General features: G+C 35.3%; 1 protein-coding gene and 1 long non-coding RNA gene across 12 annotated transcripts in view; one reads left to right on the forward strand and one right to left on the reverse strand.

Moving 5' to 3' along the window:
• The window catches only part of LOC124171732, a 55,002-nt gene that overhangs the window by 16,663 nt on the left and 14,463 nt on the right, over nt 1-23,876 (forward strand). The window lies entirely within an intron of this gene.
• LOC124171730 (sarcolemmal membrane-associated protein-like) overlaps nt 3,224-23,876 on the reverse strand; it is a 31,533-nt gene continuing 10,880 nt past the window's right edge. For 7 of the 11 annotated variants that reach the window (XM_046550998.1, XM_046551007.1, XM_046551006.1 and 4 more), the window contains 14 exons: nt 23,109-23,213; nt 21,694-21,798; nt 20,277-20,381; nt 18,860-18,964; nt 18,061-18,165; nt 17,452-17,556; nt 16,052-16,156; nt 14,635-14,739; nt 13,218-13,322; nt 11,800-11,904; nt 10,383-10,487; nt 8,152-8,250; nt 7,539-7,643; nt 3,224-3,463 (listed from right to left, as the gene is read on the reverse strand). In XM_046550998.1, the coding sequence (XP_046406954.1) occupies nt 7,588-7,643; nt 8,152-8,250; nt 10,383-10,487; nt 11,800-11,904; nt 13,218-13,322; nt 14,635-14,739; nt 16,052-16,156; nt 17,452-17,556; nt 18,061-18,165; nt 18,860-18,964; nt 20,277-20,381; nt 21,694-21,798; nt 23,109-23,213 (1,310 nt within the window). In that variant the 3' untranslated portion in view covers nt 3,224-3,463; nt 7,539-7,587. Of the gene's footprint in view, nt 3,464-7,506; nt 7,644-8,151; nt 8,251-10,382; nt 10,488-11,799; nt 11,905-13,217; nt 13,323-14,634; nt 14,740-16,051; nt 16,157-17,451; nt 17,557-18,060; nt 18,166-18,859; nt 18,965-20,276; nt 20,382-21,693; nt 21,799-23,108; nt 23,214-23,876 lie in introns of all 11 variants that reach the window. The other 4 variants (XR_006867937.1, XM_046551001.1, XM_046551000.1 and 1 more) reach the window with 4 other exon arrangements.

Genomic DNA, 23,876 nt, shown 5'->3' on the forward strand with positions numbered 1-23,876 from the left:
ACACGGGCAGTGTAAGAGTTTTGTAAAATAGGTGTGACACACAAAGTGAGCTACATTTTCCAAATATGAAGGAAAGAGTGGTTGGAAAATCAAATTTCCTTCAAAATAACATGATTACCTTCTTCGTTGAAGCATTCAATTAAAAGATTTCAAATAAAAATGCTTAATTGTACGGTATAACCCCGCTCTCCCCTCCGCAAAATTGGAGGGAGAATTCTAAGTTGATGGGGATTCAAAATTCGAGCTCAGGCGATGCATGCCATTGAATTTCTTCGGTAGAAGAGAGACTGTTGGAAAGGCTGTTTGAAAATTCCCAATTGTAAGAGAAAATTGAGGGAACCAATTTTTGGAAGTCATAAAGTTCTTAAGTTAAGTAGTTCCTGAGCTGGCCGCATTCAGATACCAATGTTCTTTGCGTTTATTTTTTCCGCAACTGTACATTCATGAATAAACGAGTAAAAATCGACCAAAGTGGCAGCTTTAAATCAATCCTCTAAGGCTCGGACTGGAACCCCTTCTAAGTAGCCTTCCTCCGCATACCTACTCAAGCCAAACTTCGGTTGCAATTATGAGAGAGCGATTCCCTCCTTAATGCGCAACCCCGAGAAACCAGCTCATGGCCGAGGAATTTCAGTAGAACTCTCGCCTTTTTCTGATTGGCCGAATACCCCACTCTTAAAAGCAGCGCGTGGTTACAGAATTGCACGAGGGTCTTTTGGCCGAGCAGCGCTTTTAGGGTTCTAATTGCTCTAAGTAAGTATTTTTACGTCTATTTATTTTATTTGATTCCCAATCAACCGAATACAGCTCATATTGGCCATTTTATATCGGGGCATTTAAAAAATTTATCAATTTCACGTACATATACAACCATATTTTTTATGACCATTATCATAAGACCATATTATTTTTCCCTCGGACTTGGTTTTCAATTAATTTGTTTACGGTACTAAATCTGATAGGTTATAACCCCAGAAATACGTAGGAAAGACTAATAGTGGGTGTAGTGAATACCTTGCTGTCGGTCTGAACATTCGTTGCTAACGTAGGGAAGTGACGGAAGAACTTATGGAAAAGGGACGGTGGAATGACCTTGAGATTCGGAAAATGATAGGTCGAGCGATCACTTTTTGATCCCTGAAAAGCTATCGCTCAGAAGGGCGGAAAAAAATGATCGCGTGATTCAAGGCTGAGTGTTGTGCGTCACCGCTGACGATGGGGTTGGGGAACGATATCGGAGTGGCGTGTTGATCGTGGAGGGGGAGGGGGAGGACCTACCCCATTTCCGTTTTCCCTTTTCCTAAAGCATGAATCACACAGTCAGTTTTTTGTCCCTTTCAGCGATAGATAGTGACCAAAAAAGTGTACGCTCGACTCATCATTTTCTGAATCACACGATCATTCCCACCCTCACTTTTTCCGTAAATTGTTCCGTCGCTTTCTGTGATTGCAACTGTCATTTCATTAAAAGTCAAATCAGGCTTAGCAATCGTTGTCTGCGGTCGTGGATTCTGATTGACTGAAAGACGGTGCCAGCGATGGTATCAGCGAGAGAAATATGGAAGTGCCGAGGGACGAAAAAAGGGATGGGGTTTCCATCCCTGGAACCATCGCGGAACATTATCGCGTGAAACCGTCATTTGTCAGTCTTTAGCATGAGACGTTGTGACTGATTGGGAAACGGAGAGGTACGGGTGTCCTTATTTTTTCAAATATATTACAATGTAATGTAAAATACCTTTGGTGAACGAACTCATTGTAGATTGTTTTCCTTTGATAGCAGTCCATTGGTTCATCATTTCGTTTAGGGTGAGCTCCGTTTTCCGAGTGGACCTGTTTTCTTACTCTTTTTAAAAGTCATTTAAACTCAATGTTTTGGAGAGAATTTATATCATAGGCTGGAAAATGGAATTCTGTACTTCATTCTGATGCTCAAATTTGCTATAGAATTTGACCATCAAATTTTAGGATAGAGACTTCGCTTTTCTTGCTCATGTGGCCACTCTTCTCTCTTAAGTTATGAGTTTGGACTACCATCAAATATTTATTCTCTTACCCTTCATGCCACCAATAATTTCTATTCTCTAGCTCTTCTCTTACACACAATTACTCTCTCTATCATGGTTTCCAGCATACCCTCCCCTCTTATTATCCATCCAGTCCTTTTATATCCTCCGCTTCACCTTTACGAGTTTCATTTACTCGCCCAATATGTTTAGCATATCGTCGTCCCTTCTCTTCTCCATCCACTTACAATTTTAGAGTAATTTATACAGATTGGGATAGGGAGATTTTATTTTGAAATTTTAAAGAAAATTACATATACTAACAAATGAAAAGAACAAATTATGTATTTATCCACCAATTTATTCTCGCGATACAACTACGCAGCATTCTACGCTGCTTTCGGTACCTGATGACGACGCCGCTGCGTCGAAACTATTTGTGCTGCGGGAATAAAGTGGTGGATAAATACTTAGTTTTTTTTCTTTTCATTTGTTAGAATGAACTTCCACAAAGTTGAGCCTGAGACTATACAGATTATTACATTTGCTCTATTCCTCAGAAGAATTTCTTTAAAAATGGAACAATTTTTCTTCTGTCTTGGCCAGTCTCCTCTTCCAAATTGAACTACCTTTTCCAATTCGCAATTAGGTTATCTTTCATTCTTTTTGATTCCTGTGGTCACTTAAACCGAAGATGAATTTTGGCCGCGTCCTCATTATTCCTCCACCCTCTTCTGAGATCATTGGACGCCATTACTTCTCCAATTTTTCACAGGTCCTTGCGTAACCTGTCTTCCCACCGGAGATGAGGTCCTCCCAGAGTATTGCTGTTATCCGGCTTTCCGTTAAACACTTGTTTGAGCATTCTTTTATCTTCCTTTCGCAAAGCATAGCCCGTACGCGGTTGATTTTTATTTCGGTCACTATAGCAGGATCTGATACTCTGTGTGAAATAATTTACATTTGGGGAGGATTCAGTGATTAAATTTTTAAAATTAATATAGTATACTATAATCGACATCAGTGGCGCCAGGGTAAACTCCCGACATGCTACACTAGAGGTCGCGGGTTCGAGTCCCGCATGGGCATGCCCCTATCAAGGGCATCAAGGGATACTTGTGTACGTTTAATTGCCAAGTAAACTAATTTAAGTCAAAGGAAACCTAATCAAAAAGGCTATTCGTGGCTTTTTTGGTCTAAGAGAAACATCTGAAATGTTACATTTTTTAGGTGATTTATTTGTCTGATTTCATTTCAAGTTTTCATTTACATAGTATTTTTTTTCTAACGATGTCAAGAAGAGTTAAACGTTGAATATATTTCTTTTCAAGACTGACATCGTGTATCTTGAGTAAATCCTTCCTGTGCACTTACAGCTGCCACTTTTCAGTCTGTGTATGGAGTATTCATTTGCCAACTTTTCATGGATACTTAGGACAGCAAGTGAGTGGTAGCGTCTGAAAAACAATGGAATATCAATGAAAAAAATGGAAAGATAAAATATTTGCTGTGCTTCTGAGATGGTGATTACACCTAATCTATTACACTATCAAAAGCAAATTGCAGTAATCTGTAATAAGGTGTGTTTAGGGAATAACATAACGGATAGGAGACTAATCTAAATATGGGAAAATATGTAACTCTATATTTTATAATATTTTTTAAACTTGCTTTGTTGTTAGTTACCTTATCAATTTCAAATCTGGGAACATAATTTAAGCCAACTTTTCGATTCGCGAATTAGCTAAAAATTTCAGGAATATTCCCAACCACATGAATGTACAATATTTTAACTTTTCTCTCATAATTTTCTTTTCTCTCATAATTTTTACTGCATATTGATTGATATTCAGAAGTTAAAATTCATAATGGAGATCAGAACAAAAAATGGCCTCCAATATTCGATGGTGGCGCTCCGATCATTCAAAGGTGCGAGTACAATTGAGACTCATTACAAAAAAAAATTGTTTACAAATTTTTATAGTGGAGTGTCACTGAGTGTTATAGTGGAACATTTGCCCAACTTTTTTCGTTGTATATGAAGCAAATAATTTGGTGACTGTCATGCTCACAGGAAATTTGTTGAATTCTTTTTATTTCGCGATAAAATGTTAATTTTTAAATAAAATTTATTTATATTTGAAAAATTGTAAACTCCATCATCAAACGATGTACGTAATAATGAACTTAGTAGATTGATCCATTTGGCTCGGAATGAGGCATAGAGTAGGCAGCAGCTCATATTGCCTCCTGCAGCTCCGTCAAAGAATGTAATGTGGACGAAATGGCTATGGATATGGCAGACATGGAAACAGCATGCGCGGAAATTCATTTTACATTACATAGGAACTTAAAATTAGGCTTGAGCATCTGCCCGGAAAGCAGAAGGTCCGTGGTTCGATTCCCGGTTCAGGTGAACTTTTTTCCATGTGTTTTCGGCCTTCATTCCATCTCCACGCCACAGTGTGTCATCGTCCTGTATTTATGTTTCTATCTCTTTGTTTCAATTTCTATTATATGTTATTATGATTGTATATTCGCCTGTGGCGACCTGTGTGAATGCGAATTTGAAATGTATGAGACCTATATGGGTCGTTTCCTCTTCTTGGGATCAGCGTTCCCCGAAACGCATGTGCTATATCTATCCTACTGTGTGTGTGATTGTGAGCATCTTTAATTCCATTTCTTCTTCTGTCCGCGTTGAATTCTTCGTTCGTGGCGGGACCTACGCCCAGAGCCATCTCTTGGCCAAATAATAGGGCTAGACCTCGGGGGATTTGGTGTATAAACCCCCGCCGAAAACACTGGAGATTAGATTAGCCTGGATAGCTCGGTGGTCTGAGCATCTGCCCGGAAAGCAGAAGGTCCGTGGTTCGATTCCCGGTTCAGGTGAACTTTTTTCCATGTGTTTTCGGCCTTCATTCCATCTCCACGCCACAGTGTGTCATCGTCCTGTATTTATGTTTCTATCTCTTTGTTTCAATTTCTATTATATGTTATTATGATTGTATATTCGCCTGTGGCGACCTGTGTGAATGCGAATTTGAAATGTATGAGACCTATATGGGTCGTTTCCTCTTCTTGGGATCAGCGTTCCCCGAAACGCATGTGCTATATCTATCCTACTGTGTGTGTGATTGTGAGCATCTTTAATTCCATTTCTTCTTCTGTCCGCGTTGAATTCTTCGTTCGTGGCGGGACCTACGCCCAGAGCCATCTCTTGGCCAAATAATAGGGCTAGACCTCGGGGGATTTGGTGTATAAACCCCCGCCGAAAACACTGGAGATTAGATTAGCCTGGATAGCTCGGTGGTCTGAGCATCTGCCCGGAAAGCAGAAGGTCCGTGGTTCGATTCCCGGTTCAGGTGAACTTTTTTCCATGTGTTTTCGGCCTTCATTCCATCTCCACGCCACAGTGTGTCATCGTCCTGTATTTATGTTTCTATCTCTTTGTTTCAATTTCTATTATATGTTATTATGATTGTATATATATATATATATATATATATATATATATATATATACGTATAAAGTCTTGAGGAAAACGCACTACGCGATAGTATAAATAACGGACAAAATAAACACTGACACCTTCGTGACAAATAGACACGACACCTTCTACCTACAAAAGCGAGGAGTCCCGATGGGTACCAGAATGGCCCCAGCCTATGCAAACCTCTACATGCGCCACCTGGAAAGCTCCTCTCTAAATTCCCAAACCCTCAAGCCTCTCCTGTGGGTCCGATTCATCGACGACATTTTCTTACTATGGGCCCATGGGCGTGATTCGCTTGACACTTTCATTGCATCCCTCAACTTCACCTCATCCGTTTCTTTCACTTCATCAATTTCTGCCTCCTCCCTTACCTTCCTTGACATAAACATCCACCTTGAAAACAATACCTTCAGCACCTCCATCCACAAAAAACCCACCAACCATGAACAATACCTACACTACACCAGTTGCCATCCACCTCACACCAAACACGCGATCCCCTACTCCCTCTCAGTCCGCGCCCATCGCATCTGCAACAATTCACCATCTCTTCAAAGAGCCACACAGAACCTCCACCATGCTCTCCTCAAACGAGAGTATCCAGAATCCCTGCTTAAAAATAAAATACTCTCTCCCTCCGAACAGTACACCCCACGCACCAAAAAAGAACAAACCAGAAAACTCAATCTCACCACTACATTCTTCCCTGGCACTCAAAAAATTAAAAAAATATTAAAAGATCTGTACCCCATCATCAGCAAAAATTAAACCACAGCTGCTCTTCTTCCATCCTGCCCCTCCATTGCCTACAGAAGAGCACCTAACTTAGGTAATATTTTAAAATCCACCCGCCCCCTCCTCCAGCACACACTCCCCCCACTCTCCTCCCTTACTCCATGCAACCGCCCCCGGTGCAAGTGCTGCCCTCTGCTACGCCCCACCACTTCACCTGTCATCAATAGATCCTCCTCCATACCGTCTTGTACCTCCTTCAACGTTGTCTACAAGCTACTTTGTAATTTTTGCCCCTCGTACTACATAGGAGAATGCACCACACCCATATCCATCCGAATGAACAACCACAGACACTCCTGCAAAACCCCCCCCTTTCATGAACCCGTCCCCATTCACACCGCCTCACACAATAGTTCCTTCGATAAATGTTTTTCCCTAACCATCATTGAAATTCTGCCAGAAAAGGCAACCATCATCGAGGTGAGAACGAGGGAAATGGCACATATTTGGGTTGAAAAGGCGTTTGAAACGCCCGGGCTAAACATTGCCCACTAATAGTCAAAGCAAACCCCACCCTCCCTTCCCCCCTCTCCCCTTCCCCTTCTTCCACCCCCACTACTTCACCAAGGAGAGCTTCTGGAGGATCGGCCTGCAGCAGTTCACCTTCAGCACTGACGATAGCGGGTCAACCCGCTGAAACGTTTGCAAGCTTCTTTGTGAGTGTCCTTTTCTATGTGTTCCTATGTTTTTTATTAGTGTTTATTTTGTCCGTTATTTATATATATACGTATATATATTTTATTTTTTTATACCATAAATACTTTGTATTACATCAATGTTTCTATAACCTTTCCTTTTCTGTCTCCTTTTCCACGGTATGTTTCATTTCTCGATATCTCAGTATTGTTCTCTTTGTTAGCACGTATCATTTTCACTTCCAGAGCCGTGATATTGGTTTCTTAATTGTCAACAATGTTTTAATTACTATGCAACATGTATTGTGTATTTATTTTGTGTACTTCATTATAATTTTATTAAATTATCTACGATATTCCACTGGTATAGGAGCATTTATATTTGCATAAAAATTTCCGATTCCAATTTTCAAATCAGTGATATGACAACAAAATATTTAAAACAAAGCATAGATTTGAAATGTGTTAAATAAATCTGGTTTAAGTCGAACTTTTAGTGTCAAAATGAGTGTAATGCGATCCACCTTTTAGTATGCTTTTATACACATATTTAAATATTAAATGATTTAATTACTTTTCACTGCAGCAATATTTCTTTTCGCGTACCTTTCCTGTCTCGTTTTTAGTGCTGTGTTTCATTTCCCGATACCTCAGTCTACTTTTCCTCGTTTAACAATTTCAGCTTTTCCTCCAGAGCCAACAAATCGGTTTCTGAAATTTAAACGATATTTGAATTAAATTACAATACGACACTTGTATTCATTTAGTCTACCTGATCATAATTTTCATAAGCTGTGGGTAGGCATTCCACTGGTATGAAAGTGTAAATTATTGCATAAACATTACCAACTTGAAATTTACAATGCCGAATTAAATCTCAGAAAGGAAAATGACGGTTAGGAAATTGGTAAATTTTGTTAATCATGCCCATTTGGAGAATAAAAGGGTAATTTCCATATTTTCCACCATATCATGATAAAAAAATAAAACTACGGCGAGTTTAACAGGAATGATCTCCCCCAAAGCTTCAGTGGAATAAAACAATACATGAAACAATTGCATAGATTTTAATTTTTAATATCAGAATCTGCTAAAAGTAATTCTACTGGAAAAGAATGCAATGCAATCATCCATTTTTGTTTATGCATGAATGTATAGTTATTCTTATTTTTTTGTACCTTAAATACTTTGTATTACAGCAAAGTTTCATTTTGCTTACCTTTTATGTCTCTTTCTCCGCAATAAGTTGCATTTCTAGATATTTCAGCATCGTACTCTTCGTTAGGATTTAGCACGTTCACTTGCACAGCCTCGGTTTCTTAAATGTCAATAATATTTTAATTAAAATACAACACGAATTTTTTTATTTATTTTTTCTACTTCATTATAATTTAAATAAAATATCTATGATATTCCACTGATATAAGAGTGCTAATAATTAAATAATCATTTCCTATTCCAAATTTCCAACTCCGCATTAATTCTCAGAAATTAAAAATTTTGGTTCCGGAAATCGGTTTATTTTCTTATCCATTACGTAATAAGACGATGATAGGGTAAGTTCAATACTTTTCGCGATATAATACTAGTAAAATTAAACTATGGGTAGTTAGAGTGGAATGATAACCCTCACCGCCTCTGTGAAATGCAAAAATATTTAAAATAATGCGTAGATTTAAAATATGTTAAATGAATTTCCAATGCTGTATTATATCTCAGAAAGAGTAATATCGGTTAGGAAAATGGTAAATTTTGATAATCATTTTCCATTTGGAGTAAAATGGGTAATTTAATAATTTTCCGCCATATCACGATAACACATTTAAACTACGTCGTGTTTGACTGGAATACTCTCCCCTAAAGCCTCAGGAGAATGATTAAATAATAATTGAAGCAATTGCAAAAATTTTAATTTTGATATCTACATGTGTTTAAAATTATTTTTAGATGCAAAACGAATTCAATGCAATCAGCCATTTTCGTTCATGTATGGATCTATAGGTATATTTATTGTTTTATGCCTTGAATACTTTGTATTTAGGCAATGTTTCTTTTCGCATTCCTTTTGTCTCTCCTTTTCCACGGTGAGTTACATTTCTCGATATCGCAGCAATGTTCTCTTTGTAAGAAGAATTCATTTTCTTTTCCAGAGCCGTGATATTGGTTTCTTAAATGTCAACAGTTATTGAATTAAAATACAACACCAATTTTCTATTTATTTTCTTTACTTCATTATAATTTGAAAAATAAATCTCCGGTGTTCCACTGGTATATGAGCATTTATATTTGGATGAACATTTCCGATTCCAAATTTCCAATTCCGTATTAGTTCTCAGTAACGAAAATGTCGGTTTCGGAAATCGGTTAATTTTGTTATTCATTACCTATTAAGACGACGAGAGGGTGAGTTGAATATTTTTCACAATATCATAAAAAATAATTTAACTGCGGGTAATTAGAGTGGAATGACAACCCTCATCACCTTAGTGCAGCGGTTCCCGAAGTGGGGGTCGTAGGCCGTTCGGAAAAAGGTCGCGAGATACTAATAACATGGTGAACAACGTACTTAAACTTGAGCGACCATTTTTCGGGGGTCGCGGCTAATAAAAATAGAAAAAATTTTCACAGCAGAAATGTTTCCTTTCGCATTCCTTTTGTCTCTCCTTTTCCACGGTGAGTTACATTTCTCGATATCTCAGCAATGTTTTCTTTGTAAGACGACATCATTTTCTCTTCCAGAGCCATGATATTGGTTTCTTAAATGTCAACAGTATTTGAATTAAAATACAACACCAATTTTCTATTTATTTTCTTTACTTCATTATAATTTGAAAAATGTATCTCCGGTATTCCACTGGTATATGAGCATTTATATTTGCATAAACATTTCCGATTCTAAATTTTCAATTCCGTATTAGTTGCCAGTAACGAAAATTTCGGTTTCGGAAATCAATTAATTTTGTTATTCATTACCTATTAAGATGACGAGAGGGTGAGATGAATATTTTTCACGATATATTAAAAAATAATTTAACTGCGGGAAATTAGAGTGGAATTACAACCCTCATCACCTTAGTGCAGCGGTTCCCGCGGTGGGGATGGCGACCCCCATGGGGGTCGTAGGCCGTTCAGAAAGGCGTCGCGAGATACTAATAAAATAGTGAACAACGTTCTTAATCTTGAACGACCATTTTTAGGGGGTCGCGGCTAAAAAGAATGAGCTAAAATGGGTCGCGGAAAGAAAAAGTTTGGGAACCGCTGCCTTAGTGGAATGAAAAAAAATTGAATCAATGTGTAAAATTAAAATGTGTTAAATAAAGCGTGTTTAAGTCGAACTTTAAGAGCCAAAATGAATGTAATGAGATACAGTATTTTCTTATGATTTATATAAATATTTAATATGCAATGATTTAATTACTTTTCACCGCAGAAATGTTTCCTTTCGCTAACCTTTTCTGTATCCGTTTCCGTCGTTTATTTCATATCCCGACACCTCAGTCGACTTTTCCTTGTTTAACAATTTCAGCTTTTCCTCCAGAGACAACATATCGCTTTCTGAAATGTAAACAGTATTTGAATTATAATACAACACGAAATTTGTATTCATTTAGTGTACTTGATCATAATTGTGTTAGCTGTGCGTAGGCATTCCACTGGTATGTAAGTGTAAATAAATATTTTAACATTACCGACTCCAAATTTCCAATGCTGTATTAAAATTCAGCATGGACAATGTGTGTTAGGAAATTGGTAAATTATGGTAATCATATCCCATTTGGAGGATAAGACGGTAATTTAATAATTTTCCGCCATATCATGATAAAACAATTTCAATACGTCGAGTTTGACAGGAATAATCTCCCCTAAAGCCTCAGGAGAATGATTAAATAATAATTGAAGCAATTGCAAAAATTTTAATTTTGATATCTACATGTGTTTAAAATTATTTTTAGATGCAAAACGAATTCAATGCAATCAGCCATTTTCGTTCATGTATGGATCTATAGGTATATTTATTGTTTTATGCCTTGAATACTTTGTATTTAGGCAATGTTTCTTTTCGCATTCCTTTTGTCTCTCCTTTTCCACGGTGAGTTACGTTTCTCGATATCTCAGCAATGTTCTCTTTGTAAGACGACATCATTTTCTCTTCCAGAGATATGATATTGGTTTCTTAAATGTCAACAGTATTTGAATTAAAATACAACACCAATTTTCTATTTATTTTCTTTACTTCATTATAATTTGAAAAATGTATCTCCGGTATTCCACTGGTATATGAGCATTTATATTTGCATAAACATTTCCGATTCTAAATTTTCAATTCCATATTAATTGCCAGTAACGAAAATTTCGGTTTCGGAAATCAATTAATTTTGTTATTCATTACCTATTAAGATGACGAGAGGGTGAGATGAATATTTTTCACGATATATTAAAAAATAATTTAACTGCGGGAAATTAGAGTGGAATTACAACCCTCATCACCTTAGTGCAGCGGTTCCCGAGGTGGGGATGGCGACCCCCATGGGGGTCGTAGGCCGTTCAGAAAGGCGTCGCGAGATACTAATAATATAGTGAACAACGTACTTAATCTTGGACGACCATTTTTAGGGGGTCGCGGCTAAAAAGAATGAGCTAAAATGGGTCGCGGAAAGAAAAAGTTTGGGAACCGCTGCCTTAGTGGAATGAAAAAAAATTGAATCAATGTGTAGATTTGAAATGTGTTAAATAAAGCTGGTTTAAGTCGAACTTTAAGAGCCAAAATGAATGTAATGAGATACAGTATTTTCTTATGATTTATATAAATATTTAATATGTAATGATTTAATTACTTTTCACCGCAGAAATGTTTCCTTTCGCTAACCTTTTCTGTATCCGTTTCCGTCGTTTATTTCATATCCCGACACCTCAGTCGACTTTTCCTCGTTTAACAATTTCAGCTTTTCCTCCAGAGACAACATATCGCTTTCTGAAATGTAAACAGTATTTGAATTATAATACAACACGAAATTTGTATTCATTTAGTGTACTTGATCATAATTGTGTTAGCTGTGCGTAAGCATTCCACTGATATGTAAGTGTAAATAAATATTTTAACATTACCGACTCCAAATTTCCAATGATGTATTAAAATTCAGTATGGACAATGTGTGTTAGGAAATTGGTAAATTATGGTAATCATATCCCATTTGGAGGATAAGACGGTAATTTAATAATTTTCCGCCATATCATGATAAAACAATTTCAATACGTCGAGTTTGACAGGAATAATCTCCCCTAAAGCCTCGGGAGAATGATTAAATAATAATTGAAGCAATTGCAAAAATTTTAATTTTGATATCTACATGTGTTTAAAATTATTTTTAGATGCAAAACGAATTCAATGCAATCAGCCATTTTCGTTCATGCATGGATCTATAGGTATATTTATTGTTTTATGCCTTGAATACTTTGTATTTAGGCAATGTTTCTTTTCGCATTCCTTTTGTCTCTCCTTTTCCACGGTGAGTTACATTTCTCGATATCTCAGCAATGTTCTCTTTGTAAGACGACATCATTTTCTCTTCCAGAGCCATGATATTGGTTTCTTAAATGTCAACAGTATTTGAATTAAAATACAACACCAATTTTCTATTTATTTTCTTTACTTCATTATAATTTGAAAAATGTATCTCCGGTATTCCACTGGTATATGAGCATTTATATTTGCATAAATATTTCCGATTCTAAATTTTCAATTCCGTATTAGTTGCCAGCAACAAAAATTTCGGTTTCGGAAATCAATTAATTTTGTTATTCATTACCTATTAAGATGACGAGAGGGTGAGATGAATATTTTTCACGATATATTAAAAAATAATTTAACTGCAGGAAATTAGAGTGGAATTACAACCCTCATCACCTTAGTGCAGCGGTTCCCGAGGTGGGGATGGCGACCCCCATGGGGGTCGTAGGCCGTTCAGAAAGGCGTCGCGAGATACTAATAATATAGTGAACAACGTACTTAATCTTGGACGACCATTTTTAGGGGGTCGCGGCTAAAAAGAATGAGCTAAAATGGGTCGCGGAAAGAAAAAGTTTGGGAACCGCTGTCTTATTGGAATGAAAAAAAAATTGAATCAATGTGTAGATTTGAAATGTGTTAAATAAAGCTGGTTTAAGTCGAACTTTAAGTGCCAAAATGAATGTAATGAGATACAGTATTTTGTTATGATTTATATAAATATTTAATATGTAATGATTTAATTACTTTTCACCGCAGAAATGTTTCCTTTCGCTAACCTTTTCTGTATCCGTTTCCGTCGTTTGTTTCATATCCCGATACCTCAGTCGACTTTTCCTCGTTTAACAATTTCAGCTTTTCCTCCAGAGACAACATATCGCTTTCTGAAATGTAAACAGTATTTGAATTATAATACAACACGAAATTTGTATTCATTTAGTGTACTTGATCATAATTGTGTTAGCTGTGCGTAGGCATTCCACTGGTATGTAAGTGTAAATAAATATTTTAACATTACCGACTCCAAATTTCCAATGCTGTATTAAAATTCAGCATGGACAATGTGTGTTAGGAAATTGGTAAATTATGGTAATCATATCCCATTTGGAGGATAAGACGGTAATTTAATAATTTTCCGCCATATCATGATAAAACAATTTCAATACGTCGAGTTTGACAGGAATAATCTCCACTAAAGCCTCAGGAGAATGATTAAATAATAATTGAAGCAATTGCAAAAATTTTAATTTTGATATCTACATGTGTTTAAAATTTTTTTTAGATGCAAAACGAATTCAATGCAATCAGCCATTTTCGTTCATGTATTGATCTATAGGTATATTTATTGTTTTATGCCTTGAATACTTTGTATTTAGGCAATGTTTCTTTTCGCATTCCTTTTGTCTCTCCTTTTCCACGGTGAGTTACATTTCTCGATATCTCAGCAATGTTCTCTTTGTAAGGCGACATCATTTTCTCTTCCAGAGCCATGATATTGGTTTGTTAAATGTCAACAGTATTTGAATTAAAATACAACACCAATTTTCTATTTATTTTCTTTACTTCATTATAATTTGAAAAATGTATCTCCGGTATTCCACTGGTATATGAGCATTTATATTTGCATAAACATTTCCGATTCTAAATTTTCAATTCCGTATTAGTTGCCAGTAACGAAAATTTCGGTTTCGGAAATCAATTAATTTTGTTATTCATTACCTATTAAGATGACGAGAGGGTGAGATGAATATTTTTCACGATATATTAAGAAATAATTTAACTGCGGGAAATTAGAGTGGAATGACAACCCTCATCACCTTAGTACAGCGGTTCCCGAGGTGGGGATGGCGACCCCCATGGGGGTCGTAGGCCGTTCAGAAAGGCGTCGCGAGATACTAATAATATAGTGAACAACGTACTTAATCTTGGACGACCATTTTTAGGGGGTCGCGGCTAAAAAGATTGAGCTAAAATGGGTCGCGGAAAGAAAAAGTTTGGGAACCGCTGCCTTAGTGGAATGAAAAAAAATTGAATCAATGTGTAGATTTGAAATGTGTTAAATAAAGCTGGTTTAAGTCGAACTTTAAGAGCCAAAATGAATGTAATGAGATACAGTATTTTCTTATGATTTATATAAATATTTAATATGTAATTATTTAATTACTTTTCACCGCAGAAATGTTTCCTTTCGCTAACCTTTTCTGTATCCGTTTCCGTCGTTTGTTTCATATCCCGATACCTCAGTCGACTTTTCCTCGTTTAACAATTTCAGCTTTTCCTCCAGAGACAACATATCGCTTTCTGAAATGTAAAAAGTATTTAAATTATAATACAACACGAAATTTATTTTCGATTAGTGTACTTGATCATAATTGTGTTAGCTGTGCGTAGGCATTCCAATAGTATGTAAGTGTAAATAAATATTTTAACATTACCGACTCCAAATTTCCAATGCTGTATTAAAATTCAGTATGGACAATGTGTGTTAGGAAATTGGTAAATTATGGTAATCATTGCCCATTTGGAGGATAAGAAGGATATTTACTAATTTCCGCCATATCATGATAAAACAATTTTACTACGTCGAGTTTGAAAGGAATAATCTCCCCTAAAGCCTCAGGAGAATGATAAAATAATAATTGAAACAATTGCAAAAATTTAAATTTTGATATCTACATGTGCATAAAATTATTTTTACGTGCAAAACGAATTCAATGCAATCAGCCATTTTCGTTCATGTATGGATCTATAGGTATATTTATTGTTTTATGCCATGAATACTTTGTATTTTGGCAATGTTTCTTTTCGCATTCCTTTTGTCTCTCCTTTTCCACGGTGAGTTACATTTCTCGATATCTCAGCAATGTTCTCTTTGTAAGACGACATCATTTTCTCTTCCAGAGCCATGATATTGGTTTCTTAAATGTCAACAGTATTTGAATTAAAATGCAACACCAATTTTCTATTTATTTTCTTTACTTCATTATAATTTGAAAAATGTATCTCCGGTATTCCACTGGTATATGAGCATTTATATTTGCATAAACATTTCCGATTCCAAATTTCCAATTCCGTATTAGTTCTCAGTAACGAAAATGTCGGTTTCGGAAATCGATTAATTTTGTTATTCATTACCTATTAAGACGACGAGAGGGTGAGTTGAATATTTTTCACAATATATTAAAAAATAATTTTTACTGCGGGAAATTAGAGTGGAATTACAACCCTCACCACCTTAGTGCAGCGGTTCCCGAGGTGGGGGTCGCGACCCCCATGGGGGTCGTAGGCCGTTCAGAAAGGGGTCGCGAGATGCCTATAATATAGTGAACAACGTACTTAATCATGGACGACCATTTTTAGGGGGTCGCGGCTAAAAAGAATGAGCTAAAATGGGTCGCGGAAAGAAAAAGTTTGGGAACCGCTGCCTTAGTGGAATGAAAAAAAATTGAATCGATGTGTAGATTTGAAATGTGTTAAATGAAGCTGGTTTATGTCGAAATTTTAGAGCCATAATGAATGTAATGAGATACAGTATTTTCTTATGATTTATATAAATATTTAATATTTAATGATTTAATTACTTTTCACCGCAGAAATGTTTCCTTTCGCTAACCTTTTCTGTATCCGTTTCCGTGCTTTGTTTCATATCCCGATACCTCAGTCGACTTTTCCTCGTTTAACAATTTCAGCTTTTCCTCCAGAGACAACATATCGCTTTCAGAAATGTAAAAAGTATTTAAATTATAATACAACAAGAAATTTGTTTTCATTTAGTGTACTTGATCATAATTATGTTAGCTGTGCGTAGGCATTCCACTTGTTTGTAAGTGTAAATAAATATTTTAACATTACCGACTCCAAATTTCCAATGCTGTATTAAAATTCAGTATGGACAATGTGTGTTAGGAATTGGTAAATTATGGTAATCATTGTCCATTTGGAGAATAAGATGGTAATTTACTAATTTTCCGCCATATCATGATAGAACTATTTTACTACGTCGAGTTTGACAGGAATAATCTCCCCTAAAGCCTCATGAGAATGATAAAATAATAATTGAAGCAATTGCAAAAATTTGAATTTTGATATCTACATGTGCTTAAAATTATTTTTACATGCAATACGAATTCAATGCAATCAGCCATTTTCGTTCATGTATGGATCTATAGGTATATTTATTGTTTTATGCCTTGAATACTTTGTATTTAGGCAATGTTTCTTTTCGCATTCCTTTTGTCTCTCCTTTTTCACGGTGAGTTACATTTCTCGATATCGCATTAATGTTCTCTTTGTAAGAAGAATTCATTTTCTCTTCCAGAGCCGTGTTATTGGTTTCTTAAATGTCAACAATATTTGAATTAAAATACAACACCAATTTTCTATTTATTTTCTTTACTTCATTATAATTTGAAAAATATATCTCCGGTATTCCACTGGTATATGAGCATTTATATTTTCATAAACATTTCCGATTCCAAATTTCCAATTCCGTATTAGTTCTAAGTTACGAAAATGTCGGTTTCGGAAATCGGTTAATTTTGTTATTCATTACCTATTAAGACGACGAGAGGGTGAGTTGAATATTTTGCACAATATCATAAAAAATAATTTAACTGCGGGTAATTAGAGTGGAATGACAACCCTCATCACGTTAGTGCAGCGGTTCCCGAAGTGGGGGTCGTAGGCCGTTCGGAAAGGGGTCGCGAGATACTAATAATATGGTGAACAACGTACTTAAACTTGGACGACCATTTTTAGGGGGTCGCGGCTAAAAAGAATGAGCTAAAATGGGTCGCGGAAAGAAAAAGTTTGGGAACCGCTGCCTTTGTGGAATGAAAAAAAATTGAATCAATGTGTAGATTTGAAATGTGTTGAATAAGTCTGGTTGAAGTCGAACTTTTAGTGCCAAAATAAGTGTAAAGCAACCAATCGTTTTCGTCTGTATTTATATACATATGTAAATATTTAATGATTATATTACTTTTCACTGCAGAAATGTTTCCTATCGTTAACCTTTTCTGAATCCGTTTCCGTGGTTTTTTTCATATCCCGATACCTCGGTCGCCTTTCCCTCGTCTAACAATTTCAGCTTTTCCTCCAGAGACAAAAAATCGCTTTCTGAAATGTAAACAGTATTTGAATTATAATACAAAACGAAATTTGTATTCATTTAGTCTACTTGACCATGATTTTTATAAGCTCTGCGTTGGCATTCCACTGGTATGAGTGTGTAAATAAATACATAAGCATAACCGACTCTAAATTACCAATGCTTCATTTAATCTCATAAAGGAAGATGTATTTTAGGGAATTGGTTTATTTTGTTACCATGCCCATTTGGAGGATAAGAGGGTACTTTCAATATTCTGCGCAATATCAAGATAAAAATATTAAACTACGTCGTGTCTGACTGGAAAATCCTCCCCCAAAGCCTCAGTGGAATGAAATTTGAAACAATAACATAGGTTTTAATTTTGATATCTACATGTGTTTAAAATTATTTTTAGATGCAAAACGAATTCAATGCAATCAACCATTTTCGTCCATGCATGGATCTATAGGTATATTTAATGTTTTATGCCTTGAATATTTTGTATTTGAGCAATGTTTCTTTTCACTTACCTTTTGTCTCTCCTTTTCCACGGTGAGTTACATTTCTCGATATCTCAGCAATGTTCTCTTTGTAAGAAGACATCATTTTCTCTTCCAGAGCCGTGATATTGGTTTCTTAAATGTCAACAGTATTTGAATTAAAATACAACACCAATTTTCTATTTATTTTCTTAACTTCATTATAATTTGAAAAATATATCTACGGTATTCCACTGGTATATGAGCATTTATATTTGCATAAACATTTCCGATTCTAAATTTTCAATTCCGTATTAGTTGCCAGTAACGAAAATTTCGGTTTCGGAAATCAATTAATTTTGTTATTCATTACCTATTAAGATGACGAGAGGGTGAGATGAATATTTCTCACGATATATTAAAAAATAATTTAACTGCGGGAAATTAGAGTGGAATTACAACCCTCATCACCTTAGTGCAGCGGTTCCCGCGGTGGGGATGGCAACCCCCATGGGGGTCGTAGGCCGTTCAGAAAGGCGTCGCGAGATACTAATAAAATAGTGAACAACGTACTTAATCTTGGACGACCATTTTTAGGGGGTCGCGGCTAAAAAGAATGAGCTAAAATGGGTCGCGGAAAGAAAAAGTTTGGGAACCGCTGCCTTAGTGGAATGAAAAAAAATTGAATCAATGTGTAGATTTGAAATGTGTTAAATAAAGCTGGTTTAAGTCGAACTTTAAGAGCCAAAATGAATGTAATGAGATACAGTATTTTCTTATGATTTATATAAATATTTAATATGTAATGATTTAATTACTTTTCACCGCAGAAATGTTTCCTTTCGCTAACCTTTTCTGTGTCCGTTTCCGTCGTTTGTTTCATATCCCGATACCTCAGTCGACTTTTCCTCGTTTAACAATTTCAGCTTTTCCTCCAGAGACAACATATCGCTTTCTGAAATGTAAACAGTATTTGAATTATTATACAACACGAAATTTGTATTAATTTAGTGTACTTGATCATAATTGTGTTAGCTGTGCGTAGGCATTCCACTGGTATGTAAGTGTAAATAAATATTTTAACATTACCGACTCCAAATTTCCAATGCTGTATTAAAATTCAGCATGGACAATGTGTGTTAGGAAATTGGTAAATTATGGTAATCATTGCCCATTTGGAGGATAAGACGGTAATTTAATAATTTTCCGCCATATCATGATAAAACAATTTCAATACGTCGAGTTTGACAGGAATAATCTCCCCTAAAGCCTCAGGAGAATGATTAAATAATAATTGAAGCGATTGCAAAAATTTTAATTTTGATATCTACATGTGTTTAAAATTATTTTTAGATGCAAAACGAATTCAATGCAATCAGCCATTTTCGTTCATGTATGGATCTATAGGTATATTTATTGTTTTATGCCTTGAATACTTTGTATTTAGGCAATGTTTCTTTTCGCATTCCTTTTGTCTCTCCTTTTCCACGATGAGTTACGTTTCTCGATATCTCAGCAATGTTCTCTTTGTAAGACGACATCATTTTCTCTTCCAGAGATATGATATTGGTTTCTTAAATGTCAACAGTATTTGAATTAAAATACAACACCAATTTTCTATTTATTTTCTTTACTTCATTATAATTTGAAAAATGTATCTCCGGTATTCCACTGGTATATGAGCATTTATATTTGCATAAACATTTCCGATTCTAAATTTTCAATTCCGTATTAGTTGCCAGTAACGAAAATTTCGGTTTCGGAAATCAATTAATTTTGTTATTCATTACCTATTAAGATGACGAGAGGGTGAGATGAATATTTTTCACGATATATTAAAAAATAATTAAACTGCGGGAAATTAGAGTGGAATTACAACCCTCATCACCTTAGTGCAGCGGTTCCCGAGGTTGGGATGGCGACCCCCATGGGGGTCGTAGGCCGTTCACAAAGGCGTCGCGAGATACTAATAATATAGTGAACAACGTACTTAATCTTGGACGACCATTTTTAGGGGGTCGCGGCTAAAAAGAATGAGCTAAAATGGGTCGCGGAAAGAAAAAGTTTGGGAACCGCTGCCTTAGTGGAATGAAAAAAAATTGAATCAATGTGTAGATTTGAAATGTGTTAAATGAAGCTGGTTTAAGTCGAACTTTAAGAGCCAAAATGAATGTAATGAGATACAGTATTTTCTTATGATTTATATAAATATTTAATATGTAATGATTTAATTACTTTTCACCGCAGAAATGTTTCCTTTCGCTAACCTTTTCTGTATCCGTTTCCGTCGTTTGTTTCATATCCCGATACCTCAGTCGACTTTTCCTCGTTTAACAATTTCAGCTTTTCCTCCAGAGACAACATATCGCTTTCTGAAATGTAAACAGTATTTGAATTATAATACAACACGAAATTTGTATTCATTTAGTGTACTTGATCATAATTGTGTTAGCTGTGCGTAGGCATTCCACTGTTATGTAAGTGTAAATAAATATTTTAACATTACCGACTCCAAATTTCCAATGCTGTATTAAAATTCAGCATGGACAATGTGTGTTAGGAAATTGGTAAATTATGGTAATCATTGCCCATTTGGAGGATAAGACGGTAATTTAATAATTTTCCGCCATATCATGATAAAAAAATTTCAATACGTCGAGTTGGACAGGAATAATCTCCCCTAAAGCCTCAGGAGAATGATTAAATAATAATTGAAGCAATTGCAAAAATTTTAATTTTGATATCTACATGTGTTTAAAATTATTTTTAGATGCAAAACGAATTCAATGCAATCAGCCATTTTCGTTCATGTATGGATCTATAGGTATATTTATTGTTTTATGCCTTGAATACTTTGTATTTAGGCAATGTTTCTTCTCGCATTCCTTTTGTCTCTCCTTTTCCACGGTGAGTTACATTTCTCGATATCTCAGCAATGTTCTCTTTGTAAGACGACATCATTTTCTCTTCCAGAGCCATGATATTGGTTTCTTAAATGTCAACAGTATTTGAATTAAAATACAACACCAATTTTCTATTTATTTTCTTTACTTCATTATAATTTGAAAAATGTATCTCCGGTATTCCACTGGTATATGAGCATTTATATTTGCATAAACATTTCCGATTCTAAATTTTCAATTCCGTATTAGTTGCCAGTAACGAAAATTTCGGTTTCGGAAATCAATTAATTTTGTTATTCATTACCTATTAAGATGACGAGAGGGTGAGATGAATATTTTTCACGATATATTAAAAAATAATTTAACTGCGGAAAATTAGAGTGGAATTACAACCCTCATCACCTTAGTGCAGCGGTTCCCGAGGTGGGGATGGCGACCCCCATGGGGGTCGTAGGCCGTTCAGAAAGGCGTCGCGAGATACTAATAATAAAGTGAACAACGTACTTAATTTTGGACGACCATTTTTAGGGGGTCGCGGCTAAAAAGAATGAGCTAAAATGGGTCGCGGAAAGAAAAAGTTTGGGAACCGCTGCCTTAGTGGAATGAAAAAAAATTGAATCAATGTGTAGATTTGAAATGTGTTAAATAAAGCTGGATTAAGTCGAACTTTAAGTGCCAAAATGAATGTAATGAGATACAGTATTTTCTTATGATTTATATAAATATTTAATATGTAATTATTTAATTACTTTTCACCGCAGAAATGTTTCCTTTCGCTAACCTTTTCTGTATCCGTTTCCGTCGTTTGTTTCATATCCCGAAACCTCAGTCGACTTTTCCTCGTTTAACAATTTCAGCTTTTCCTCCAGAGACAACATATCGCTTTCTGAAATGTAAACAGTATTTGAATTATAATACAACACGAAATTTTTATTCATTTAGTGTACTTGATCATAATTGTGTTAGCTATGCGTAGGAATTCCACTGGTATGTAAGTGTAAATAAATATTTTAACATTACCGACTCCAAATTTCCAATGCTGTATTAAAATTCAGCATGGACAATGTGTGTTAGGAAATTGGTAAATTATGGTAATCATATCCTATTTGGAGGATAAGACGGTAATTTAATAATTTTCTGCCATATCATGATAAAACAATTTCAATACGTCGAGTTTGACAGGAATAATCTCCCCTAAAGCCTCAGGAGAATGATTAAATAATAATTGAAGCAATTGCAAAAATTTTAATTTTGATATCTACATGTGTTTAAAATTATTTTTAGATGCAAAACGAATTCAATGCAATCAGCCATTTTCGTTCATGTATGGATCTATAGGTATATTTATTGTTTTATGCCTTGAATACTTTGTATTTAGGCAATGTTTCTTTTCGCATTCCTTTTGTCTCTCCTTTTCCACGGTGAGTTACATTTCTCGATATCTCAGCAATGTTCTCTTTGTAAGGCGACATCATTTTCTCTTCCAGAGCCATGATATTGGTTTCTTAAATGTCAACAGTATTTGAATTAAAATACAACACCAATTTTCTATTTATTTTCTTTACCTCATTATAATTTGAAAAATGTATCTCCGGTATTCCACTGGTATATGAGCATTTATATTTGCATAAATATTTCCGATTCTAAATTTTCAATTCCGTATTAGTTGCCAGCAACAAAAAATTCGGTTTCGGAAATCAATTAATTTGTTATTCATTACCTATTAAGATGACGAGAGGGTGAGATGAATATTTTTCACGATATATTAAAAAATAATTTAACTGCGGGAAATTAGATTGGAATTACAACCCTCATCACCTTAGTGCAGCGGTTCCCGAGGTGGGGATGGCGACCCCCATGGGGGTCGTAGGCCGTTCAGAAAGGCGTCGCGAGATACTAATAATATAGTGAACAACGTACTTAATATTGGACGACCATTTTTAGGGGGTCGCGGCTAAAAAGAATGAGCTAAAATGGGTCGCGGAAAGAAAAAGTTTTGGAACCGCTGCCTTAGTGGAATGAAAAAAAATTGAATCAATGTGTAGATTTGAAATGTGTTAAATAAAGCTGGTTTAAGTCGAACTTTAAGAGCCAAAATGAATGTAATGAGATACAGTATTTCTTATGATTTATATAAATATTTAATATGTAATGATTTAATTACTTTTCACCGCAGAAATGTTTCCTTTCGCTAACCTTTTCTGTATCCGTTTCCGTCGTTTGTTTCATATCCCGAAACCTCAGTCGACTTTTCCTCGTTTAACAATTTCAGCTTTTCCTCCAGAGACAACATATCGCTTTCTGAAATGTAAACAGTATTTGAATTATAATACAACACGAAATTTGTTTTCATTTAGTGTACTTGATCATAATTGTGTTAGCTGTGCGTAGGCATTCCACTGGTATGTAAGTGTAAATAAATATTTTAACATTACCGACTCCAAATTTCCAATGATGTATTAAAATTCAGTATGGACAATGTGTGTTAGGAAATTGGTAAATTATGGTAATCATTGCCCATTTGGAGGATAAGACGGTAATTTAATAATTTTCCGCCGTATCATGATAAAACAATTTCAATACGTCGAGTTTGACAGGAATAATCTCCCCTAAAGCCTCGGGAGAATGACTAAATAATAATTGAAGCAATTGCAAAAATTTTAATTTTGATATCTACATGTGTTTAAAATTATTTTTAGATGCAAAACGAATTCAATGCAATCAGCCATTTTCGTTCATGTATGGATCTATAGGTATATTTATTGTTTTATGCCTTGAATACTTTGTATTTAGGCAATGTTTCTTTTCGCATTCCTTTTGTCTCTCCTTTTCCACGGTGAGTTACATTTCTCGATATCTCAGCAATGTTCTCTTTGTAAGACGACATCATTTTCTCTTCCAGAGCCGTGATATTGTTTTCTTAAATGTCAACAGTATTTGAATTAAAATACAACACCAATTTTC

This window comes from Ischnura elegans, chromosome X (genome assembly GCF_921293095.1).
Source record: "Ischnura elegans chromosome X, ioIscEleg1.1, whole genome shotgun sequence".
Taxonomy (NCBI): Eukaryota; Metazoa; Arthropoda; class Insecta; order Odonata; family Coenagrionidae; genus Ischnura; species Ischnura elegans.